An 11,465-nucleotide genomic window follows, 5' to 3' on the forward strand; every position below is an offset into this window, starting at 1 on the left:
CCCCTCCACCCTTTTTCAAGTTTATCTTGTACATCCACCTTGAATGTCAGGCTCACTGGAGCACCATCCTTGCTCCCAGAGGAAGGGCTGCAGTTAGTAATGAACTTCCACGTTAACGTTTTTGCTGCTTCAAGTGAGTAATCCAGTTTACATAATACTGACAATTTATTTTCAGCTGGTCAGGTCATTTGGGCAAGCAGCTGCTTACTGCACGTTTGAGAGGAGATTCTGGAGAGAAGCTACAGTTAAAGTTTCAGTTTACTGAATGGCAGTCATGCCTTTACATTCTTTAATGTTTTGGTCCTAATTTAATAAACTTTTGGCTTCTATTGTACTGAGCCAATATATTGAACAACGTATTATTTATTCAAACTCTTGAGGGACAGTTCTGAAATTTAAGTGCCAACAACCATGTTGACATTGAAAAACTGAAATCAGTTTTTCCTTTTATAAACAATTTTAATTTTTAGCAAATTTACTTTTTCTTCAGTACTTAAGATGCCAGTAGGCAGTGTCAAATGACAAAGCTGAAACCCTAAAAGTCATCTGGGTGTGTATAGAGCATACTTTTAGAGGCCGATTAGGTATTTATAAGCAAATTGTAAGTGTACACTAATACATGCAATATAATTGCTAACACTAATTTTGTAGTAACAGCTTTGAGACACTGATTGTGACATTATAGTTCTTAGTGAGCTATCCATGCAGCAAGGTATGCATTTCCTAGAAAATACTATTAAAAATCCCTATATTTAAAATCTTAAAATTTGCAATACAATCAACTTTTATATAGTGCCTCAGCATATATATGATTGCTACTGTGTACAGAATTTTATACTATCTTAGTAGAAAATATTTACAATAGATTGGCCTCTTCCTTCATGTAATTTTTCCTCTGGGAAATTCGGCCTTACAGGTTCATTTATCCAAAAGAGGCTGTACTGCTCTAACGCCCTGTTCTTAATTTGGCAACAATCATAGCTGCCAGCTGTTGTGCATCTGTCATGTGGGGATTTTTTTCCATCACAGAAAGGACAACGCTTGGAGGGAAAATATTGCAGAGGTTCTTGTATGTTTGATACTGATGTTCTGGGATGATGTGAGGTTCCCGTGGCTCACCACATATCCCAATCCAGGGATTTCTCCAGAGCTGCTCCATCTTCTCAGGCATGCTTCTTACCATGACAGGTTCATAACATGGTTGCATGAGGTTGTTACTGAGTGGGTATGAGTGGTAGGTGTAAGAGTCTGATGCACAGGGTAATGGATCCCAGCTGGCGTGCTGCTCTCGACAGAGAGGTGGTCGTCTCTGCCTTGTGGGGTTACTTTCATAAAGCCGTGAGTCAGAAATACTGTCCATTCTTGTCATCACCAAGGCACGGCTTGGTTGTGCAGTTGATGGATGAACATTTTGAGGCACAGGGTATTCTCCTGGACAACTGGACCGTGCTCCAACAGCGGGATGCTGGGCATGGAGGCCTAAGTGGGAAACTGACTGTTTCCGAAGGGATTGCTTAGGCTCTTCAGTTCCGTAACTCTGACCTCTATTTAAGGCTTCATGGTAACCATGAGGGAAAGGCTGAAGACGATTTTTCGATGGCAGTCTGTGGCTCTTCACATTGTCTTCTGGACTGGCATCTGCTACACCCAGATACAAGTCATTGTAAGAGGAATAAGAATCATTACTTGTATGGCTTAAGCAATTGTCAGGACAGGGGCTTGAGTTTCTAGAATACATCCCCTGGTCCATATCAGCCCCGTAATAATCTGAGTTACGGATACTACTTATGCTTAAGTTGGAGAAATCACTGAGTAAGGAGTAATAGCCATGGTCCCCCAGTGACTCATATTTGGGATACTGGTCAATATAGCTAACTGAGGTGCCATGGCTATTGGTGACTAGTATAGGAGGATATTGCACACTGGACATATGTTCTAGTGAGGATTTCTGATGTACGAACTGTGAGGAACCTGGCACCGGACTGCTTGCAGAACGAGTATTTAATGCACCAGCTGCATGGCTTTTTGGTGGAGGGAGCGTTGGTACACTTAATGCAGAAACCAGAGACGGGACAGAGCTGGCCTCGGACTTCCGGGCTGCTGATAACTTTTCCTCAGGCTCCACAGCTACTGACCTAATGCTTGGATCTGACTGACGTTTTGGGGCAATGCGTTTCACTTCAGAACTGATTTCTCCTTTGGAGCTGGATGGCCCTGTGCCACATTTGGCCAAGGCTCCCTCACTCATAGTTTTCACAGCAGATAATTTGGCACTTATTCGAAGCTCATCCGCTACTGACCTTTGAGGCTGGTTTGCACGTTCTGGGTGGTAATATTTACATTTGTGCCCATAGGTGCACTTTTTACCTGGAAGAAAAGGGTTTTCAGGTTAAATAAATCTAAAACTCATTAATACCACCAGCTGCTGTCTTTTTTCTTTACATCTTTCACCACTTTTCAATAGTATTTCTACATTAAAGCCCTAAGGAATTATGATGTATTTGATATATACAGGCAGTCACAGACTGCTGCCTGTATCCATGTCTATCTGCATCAAAGGCAAGACATACCATATTTCTTCCTACTGGCTCGTGATTTCAATAATGACAACATACACACAGTGCTATATAAAACAAATCAACTTTAACACAATTTTATTAATTAAGAATCTCTTCCCTCAAATAAAAACCAGAATAAAATAGGAAAAAGCAGTATTATCCACAAGGTGCATCTGGTAATCCTTAATTTTCTGCTATACTGTTTTTATAAGTATGTGTATGAAGGGTATAAAAGTGGACATTGTGCTTAGATGGCAATATGAAAAGTGGTACAATTTTTATTCTGGTAATGACAAGCTGTTAATTAATTGCTTGCTTCACCTACCTTTAAATGCAACAAATCAATCTGACTTGGGCACTTACCATAAGGACACGGCTGTTTCTTATGTTCAGGAATAACTGGCCTTTTTCTTAAGAAATTTTCAAGGCTTGGACCATGGCGTCCTAAAGGATCATCTGGAGGCATAAATCTAAGGGAAAAGAAATGAAACATGATCAGTTTTTCTTCAGAATGCTGAATTAACAAATTCATTTACTTTTGAAGAAAAACCCATACTTGTCATTCACAAAAGAATACATTAGCAGCCGCTCCTCTATGAACTTCTTCCATTCTGGTTTTTCATTCTGAAGATCCCGATAGTTATCATTTGATACAATGATGCCATCTGAGTCAAAAGCAAGTTTTACTATGAACCGATCATCATAGCAAACTACTCTTCTTCCCTGAACTCTTCGAGACGGGGTGAAAACAAGAATTTTTTCTTTCTCCAATTTACGTAAGATTTCTTGATCTGTAAAATAATTTTAGTTGAGCAACTTTTAAAAAAGTTTTAGAAGAAAGAAATGCAACCTTTGTATTATGAAAATTCTTGCCTTTTTATCTGACAAAGTATCTTGCAATTATATTCATAAACAGTCCTCATTATGATGGGAAAAAACCCCTAGATGTGGATTTTATTTCTGAAGTTTCAAAGCACTGAGTAAATATTCAATATTTGAACTTCATAATCACTCTGTAGCTATGTACCTTTACTCAGTCTTCCTGAACACATCAGAAACTCAGGTGTTACTGTATTAAAATAGCCCTGTTAGCCTGGGGTAAAATGCAAGGACTTTGTATGGGTCAAAACACATGCTGCCTTTTCAGTGCTCAAGACAACCTAACAGCCCCTGGCCTGTTACTACTTCTTTTATGCTCACCAAGCTCAGTTCCTGTAAGCTCAACAATGTTTGCAAATGGGAAAATTTCAACTACTGCTTCTAAAAATTGTTGAAACCGTGCAATAATATTACAAAACCTACATCATTGTTTACACATGCAGATATTTAAATGCCTTTTTCCTCACCAGTGAAAATGTGTTTTCAAACAAACAGTTGAGTTCAACATCCTCACCACCACATCCACAACCCAGTGCTAGGACACATCAGAAACACAACAACAATTTTTTTTTTTTTTTTTTCATTTTTAACCAAGGCGTTCAAAGAAAACCTTGATGTTACCTGTAATTGGTGCATCAGGTCGAGACTGTTCTTTTCTCCATGCAGGTACAAACACAGTGATATCTTTATGTCCTTTTTCCAAAAACCAATCAACAGCTAGTTGAATTCCCCGGCAGGAAAAGCCTTCTTTGTTCCCATGGCTGAAGAACATGCAAGTTTTAGAAATAACAAAGACAGAATTTACATTTGGTTTTGGTTTTTGTTATGGTGGTTTGGTTGTTTTTTCCTTCTAAAGCTGCCATGTTCAAAGGATATAAGAAAAATAAAGTCTGTACAGTTTTATTAGGCCTCCTTACATAATTGGAAAAAGACAACTGTACAGAGCTATTCAGCCATCAGATTACAGCAACCCTGCTACTTAAAAAGTCTATAAATGGTGAAATTTTACTGTCCCCAGAGCAAAAACAAGTAAACATGAAGTTTTTCAGGGTTTTTTTCATTTCATTATCTGACCTAATGAAAAAGATCACTTTCCCTGACAAACTGAGCTCACCTTAAGTAGCACCATAAAACACTGTCACAAAAAGAGGAATGAACAATGCTGACTGCCATGGGTGATAAGTGCTTTTAAACATCTATATTAATAAAATCTTGTCCTCTGACACTAAATGTTCTGCATTTTTATTAGAACTTTTTATAGGAAAGAAATAATCGTGTCGAAGTTGTTTAAGTACCATCCCCATCAAAAACTTGTTTTCTGAAACACGAAGGAGTCTCTAAAAGAGGACACAATTCAAATAAAATAGTTTACTTTTTAAAAGAGCCTAAGAAGTTTCTGCAAGGGAAAGGAGAAAATTTTAAGAGGTTTGATATAAACAAAGGAGAATCTTAATTATTAATCTATCTGCATCATGTATAATTGCAATATTTTTAAGCAGAAGTACTGCATAAGTGTTACACTTTTCAGATATTCTCAGTCTGCAGAACAGATTTTGCCTAAGTAGGAGACTTCTATCATACTAAAATTGTCTTTAAGATCCATAAAATTCTATGGATTATCATTCAAAATTTCACCTCAGAGTTGCTGTTGTTATTGTTATTATTGTAGAATGATACCACAGATTACTGGACTATGTTTTCCTGGGCTCAAAACATTACAGAAAGAAACATCAAAGCAGACCAAAGGCAGATAGGTCTAATGTCTTCTGATTGCTTATGGATCACCAGCATAGTCTAAATCCTCACAACTCAAATAATTAATACAGAAGCCACAATTTTCCTAAAAGCATTTTCCTTAAATTTTTATACATTTCAGATTTTACAGAATTTAATATCCTTTAAAATTTTCAGGTGCATATGCATTTTGTTATGAGTTGGACTTGATGATTCTTACGGGTCCCTTATAACTTGAGGTAGTCTTATAGTCCTATAAATAAAGTATCAGATCTCAGCTATGAAATAGTCAGAGTACACACCCTTTTTTCTTCAGTTGCTGCCTGCCACATTATTCTCAGAACTAACTCAAGCAGCAGAGATTTCAAACTTAACAGGCACAGGGAAAAAAAAAAAAAAAAAAAGAAAAAAAAGTTAAATCCAGGCAATGCTTTACAGAAACATCTCACGGATTGATGTAACCACAATGTGACACTGGAAATTTCTGTATATAAAATACTGTAATAGAATTTGAAGGGTTTATGTATTTGAAAAGTCAGCATATTCAATGCACCTGTAAAAACCTGAATTTTCTTAATACACTGAAAAAATAATAATTCATATCACAAATTCTAGACTAGAAGACTGATATTAAAAGAAGTCTATTGCATGAACATTACCCAAAAAAATCTTGGTATCACTGATCACTAAACAGACTTTAAATAACTCCCTCATAAAAAAAATCATACATACTTAATGATAAACAAATCATTGGCTAGCTCAACTCTGTACTATACAGATATGTTCAAAAGTGGCACAGGTATCTCTTGGTTACTGTTGACCTAAGCAGCCAAGTGTACAAAGAATATCTTTTGTCAGAAGGAACCCACAAGGATCATCAAAATCCAACTCCTGGTCCCATGTAGGATACCCCAAGAATCCCACCATGTGCCCGAGAGTGTTGTGCAAACATTTCTTGAGCTTGGACAGGCTGGGTGCTGCGACCACTGCCCTGGGAGCACCTGTTCCAGTGCTCAACCACCCTCTGGGTGAAAAACCTTTTTCTAATATCCAGCCCTAAACCTCCTCTGACTTAGCTTCATGCCATTTTCTTGAGTCCTGTCACTGGTCATGATCATGGGGCAACTTCTCTGTTGGCACCAGATGAGATACATCTCTCTGTTAAGAATAGAAGGTTCCTAGCTCAAGAGCTGGTGGACCTCATTGAGAGGGCTTTAAACTAGGTTTGAAGGGGGAAGGGGATGCAGCTGGGCTGCCTGGAAGCAGGCCCAAGGGTGGTAAGCCTGAACTAGGGGTGAAATCAGTAGCCCAGCTGAAGTGCATGTGTACCTATACACTCAGCATGGATAACAAACAGGAAGAGCTGGAGGTCATGGCACAACAGCAAAGCTCTGATGTAGTCACCATCACAGAAACATGGTGGGATGACTCACAGAGCTGGAGCACTGCACTCGATGGTTACAAGCTCTTCAGAGGAGACAGGAAAGGGAGAAGGGGTGGAGGGGTAGCCCTTTATATTAAGAAAGCTTTTGACATCACAGGTATTGAAACTAATGAAAATGGAGTTAAATGCCTATGAGTAAGAATTAAGGGGAAAGCCAACAAGGCTGACATCCTACTGGGAGTTTGTTGTTATCACCCACTCAACAGGAGGAAGAAGTGGACAATTTATTCTATAAGCAGCTGGAGAATATTTCAAGATCATCAGTCCTTGTTCTTGTAGGTGACTTCAACCTGCCAGACATCTGTTGGGAACTTAGTACAGCAGAAAAGAGGAAATCCAGGAAATTTTTAGAGTGCATGGAGGACAATTTTTTGTCACAGCTGGTGGGGGAGCCCACGAGAGGAGGGACTATATTAGATCTGTTGTTCACAAATAGAGATGGGCTGGTGGGAGATGTGGTGATTGGAGGCTGACTGAGGCAGAGGGATCGTGAAATTATAGTTCTTGATATTTGGTGAATAAGGAGGAACACCAATAAGACTCTTACACTGGACTTCTGGAGGGCAGACTTTGGCCTATTTAGGAGACTTATTCAGAAAGTTCCTTGGGAAGCAGCCCTTAAAGACAAAGGAGTCCAGGAAAGCGGAGTGTTATTCAAAAAAGGGATTTTGAGGGCACAGGAGCGGACTGTCCCTGTGTGCTGAAAGAGGAGTCAGTGAGGCAAACATCCAGCCTGGATGGCAAAGGAGGTTTTGGAAGAACTTAGGAATAAAAAGAGGATGTATCATTTTTGGAAGGAGGGTCAGGTCCATCTGGAAGTATTTAAGAGGGCTGCTAGAGCATGTAGGAAAAAAATTAGGGAGGCCAAAGCTCAGTTTGAACTTAAATAGTGACTTCTGTAAAGAATAATAAAAAATAATAAAAATATAAAATATTTTAATAACAATAAAAATGTTTCTACAAATATATTAATGGTAAAAGGAAAGGTAAGGCCAACCTTTGTTCTCGATTGGATATGGGAGAGAACTTAATAACTGCAGAGGAGGAGAAGGCAGAAGTGCTTAATGCCTTCTTTGCCTCAGTTTTCAGTGGGAAGACAACTTGCCTTCAGGACAATTGTCCTCCTGGGTTGGTTGATGGTGGCAGGGAGTAGAATGGTCCCCCCATTATCCAAGAAGAGGCAGTCAGAGAACTGCTGAGATGCTTGGATACTCATAAATCTATGGGCCCAGATGGGACCCACCCCACGGTGATGAGGGAGCTGGCAGATGAGCTTGCAAAGCCACTCTCCATCATTTACAATCAGTCCTGGCTCACTGGTGAGGTTCTGGACGATTGGAAATTGCCCAATGTGACACTCATTGACAAAAAGGGTGGGAAGGAGGATCCCAGTAATTACAACCAGTCAGTCTGACCTCAGTACCTGGCAAGATAATGGAACAGTTTATCCTGAGTGTCATCACACAGCACCTACAGAATGGCCAGGGTCTCAGGCCCAGCCAGCAGGGGTTTAGGAGAGGTAGGTCATGTTTGACCAACCTGATCTCCTTTTATGACCAGGTGACCCGCCCGGTGGACACAGGAAGGGCTGTGGATGTTCTGTTTGGACTTCAGCAAGGCCTTTGACACTGTCTCCCACAGCACACTCCTGGAAAAGCTGCAGCCCAGGGCTTGGACAGGAGCACTCTGTGCTGGGTTAGGAACTGGCTGGATGGCCGGGCCCAGAGAGTGGTGGGGAATGGTGCTGCATCCAGCTGGGGACAGTCACCAGTGGTGTCCCTCAGGGGTCTGTGCTGGGGCCAGTTCTGTTCAATATTTTTATTGACAACATGGATGAGGCTATTGAATCTTTCATTAGTAAATTTGCAGACAATACTGAGCTGGGAGCATGTGCCAATCTCTTGGAAGGTAGGAGGGCTCTGCAGAGAGACCTTGAACAGTTGGATGGATGGGCAGAGTCCAGTGGGATGAAGTTAAACAAGTCCAAGAGCTGAGTCCTGCACTTTGGCCACAATAACCCCCTGCAATGCTGTAGGCTGGGGACGGTGTGGCTGGACACTGCCCAGGAGGAAAGGGACCTGGGGGTGACAGCAGCTGAACATGAGCCAGCAGTGTGTCCAGGTGGCCAAGGAGGCCAATGACATCCTGGCCTGGATCAGGAATGGTGTGGCCAGCAGGAGCAGGGAGGTCATTCTTCCCCTGTATTCAACACACCCTGAGTGATGTGTTCAGCTCTGGCCCCTCAGTTTAGGAAGGACATGGAGATGGTTGAGCGTGCCCAGAGGAGGCAACGAGGCTGGTGAGGGGCTTGGAGCACAAGCCCTATGAGGAACGACTGAGGGAGCTGCGGCTGTTTAGCCTGGAGAAAAGGAGACTCAAAGGTGACCTTATCATTCTCTCCAGCTCTGTGAAGGGTGGCTGTAGACAGCTGGGGGTTGGTCTCTTTCTCCAGGCAGCAAGTGACAGAAGAAGAGGACACGGTCTTAAGCTGCACCAAGGGAAATATAGGTTGGATATCAGGAAGAAGTTTTTCACTGATTAAATAGTGGAATAGTCTGCCAAGGGAGGTGGTGGAGTCACCATCCCTGGGCATGTTAAAAAAAGACTGGATGTGGCACTCGGTGCCATGATCTAGTTGAGGTGTTAGGGCTGGGTTGGACTCGATGGTCTTGAAGGTCTCTTCCAACCTACACATTCTGTGATTCTGTGCGATTCTGCGGTCACAAGAGTGAAGAGACTGGTAGCTGCCCTCTGCTTCCCCTCATGAAGATGTTGAAGACCACAATGAGATCTGACCTTGGTCTCCTCTTCTCCAGGCTGAACAAACCAAGTGACCTCAGCCACTCCTCATAAGGCCTCTCCTCCAGACTCTCCCTCATCCTTGTGGCCCTCTGGTGGATGCCCAAAATTGCACTCAGTACTCGAGGTGGAGCAAGCAACCTAGCCATGCAGGCCAGCAGGTTTAGCTCATGCATTATCCCTGTTCTGAGATAGCTAAATTGCTTTGAATACTGAGCAGGCTCAACCATCAAGAGCTCAAATATCATGAATTTATGAATTCACTGCATTTCATTACCATATATTGCATATCACTTTAGAAAGAACCAAGTTTTCCTACCCTACTTGGTTACTTTCCTTTAACGTCCAGAAAACATTTTCAGTATTGTTCAAGAACTTCAACATACTAAACCCACCCACACAAAAGCACACTACAAATAGATTGCTTGAACAAAAGATCTGAGGTGAGCACTTGGATTTAAAATGAGGGCAAGGGAACTGAAATATGGATTGTATATGAAGGAGTAACAGCATAATTAAAAGTCTAGACTAAAGAGTCCATAAAATAGATGTATTATCAGTGTAATAGTCTAAATTATGTTGCCATCAATATTGTTTATTTTCTTTAATATTTTAGTGATTACTTATTTTCAAATATTGCGACAGGGAGACCCACCTCATAGCGACATTGCTTCCATCAATGACAATTGGCCTCAAGTTATCACTGTTATCCACCACTTCATCTTCCAGTGACAATTCAGGGCTTGCTATTTCCTTTGGGCAAGGGCCTCTTGGCACCAGAGTACCAGTGGTACTGCTGGCAGTGCTTTGTCCCTCTGATTCACTTTTGTTGCCAAGTCTCACAAGCTCTGCTAGAACATCATTGATGAGCGCATCTGCTCCCAACTTATTCAGTACAGCCTGGATCTGATCTCCTGCATACCCAAGCTTTAAAGCAAAATCCATTTTAGCTTGGTATTCCTTGTCCAAATTTGTTTTGCATTCATCTAGCTTCAAGTCTTGTGTGATACTGCTCTGTGAAAAACTTGGGCGATCCAGACATGGGGACCGGCAGAGTGGGCGATGTGGTTTGGTGGAAACCTCCTTTTCTCTCCACTGAGCACTGCTTCTGAAGTATGGTTGCTCAGGTTCACTTTCTGAGCTCGTCCATTCCTCAGATTCAGCACTGCATTCCCCTGCATCTTGTTCCACATTTCTGTCTTCTCTGGAGTGCCTCTTCTCCATTTTCAGCTTCCCTACCATAGACCAGGCCGTCATCACGTTCAACTTCCAGCCAGAGCACTCAGTTCTCTTTCATTTCCAAAGCCACCAGGAATTCATACTCAATTGTATCATGTTGGCCAATTAAAAGTTTACAAAAGGCTGGAGATAATTTGCCTTGCTTACTATATTCTGGCATAAGCCACACCAACATGAAGTTCCTTGAAAAAAGAAAAAATATTAAAAATTAGGTTCTGATCAATTCTGCAAAATATTCAATTACAATGATTTTGTTTACAAGTCAGTAGATGTACCCAGTGATTCACATTTCTATGTAAACTGATTATAATAAAGTATATAATTACACTGTCTCTGTAATCACATATAAAACTCTCTTTCCCTCCCTCAGTTACTCTACCTACAAAAAAAAGGACAATTCCCACACAATAAATGTAGAGCTGGAACAAATGGATCATCTCAGTAATATTTAAAGATAATAAAACAGAAAAGGGTAAGCCATCATTTCCACTAGAAACCTGTCTTCTACTGCAAGAACAGCCTGTCTACACTAGGAACAACTGTGCAGTGTTCCAGTATGCATAAAATTTAACACAAACAATTTCTGCCTCTTTCAGTAAATATTTACTATCAGAACCAACAAGTTTACCTAGTAAAAGTATCTTCTGGAAAACAAAACAGATATTTAACAAAATAATGTAAAGCACAGAAGAAAATTAAAAGTATTACCAGCATGAAAATAAATCAAAGCTTATTCACTTTAAGTTTTCATACCCTTTGGTCCCAGGTAATAAGATGCAGAAAATCACAGCACCTAATATACCACTCACAGA

General features: G+C 40.9%; 1 protein-coding gene across 1 annotated transcript; it reads right to left on the reverse strand.

Moving 5' to 3' along the window:
* Positions 1–324: 324 nt before the first annotated feature.
* LOC136374057 (probable ribonuclease ZC3H12B) lies at positions 325–11,117 on the reverse strand. The gene is made up of 5 exons (XM_066339210.1): positions 10,070–11,117; positions 4,059–4,198; positions 3,115–3,349; positions 2,922–3,028; positions 325–2,367 (listed from the first exon to the last, which is right to left on the reverse strand). Exons 1-5 carry the CDS (start codon positions 10,669–10,671, stop codon positions 947–949), a joined length of 2,505 nt encoding a protein of 834 aa, XP_066195307.1. The 5' UTR covers positions 10,672–11,117; the 3' UTR covers positions 325–946.
* Between the last annotated feature and the right edge of the window lie 348 nt (positions 11,118–11,465).

This window comes from Sylvia atricapilla, chromosome Z (assembly GCF_009819655.1).
Source record: "Sylvia atricapilla isolate bSylAtr1 chromosome Z, bSylAtr1.pri, whole genome shotgun sequence".
Classification (NCBI taxonomy): Eukaryota; Metazoa; Chordata; class Aves; order Passeriformes; family Sylviidae; genus Sylvia; species Sylvia atricapilla.

Bases quoted from the DNA above. Each gene is read 5' to 3' on its own strand.
- LOC136374057 (XM_066339210.1), bottom strand. From the start codon at position 10,671: ATGACGGCCTGGTCTATGGTAGGGAAGCTGAAAATGGAGAAGAGGCAC. The intron at 4,199-10,069 runs GTGGGTCTCCCT...CATGTTCTTCAG, and splicing joins GGAAGCAATGTCGCTATGAG to CCATGGGAACAAAGAAGGCT. The intron at 3,350-4,058 runs GTAACATCAAGG...ATTATTTTACAG, and splicing joins ACCTGATGCACCAATTACAG to ATCAAGAAATCTTACGTAAA.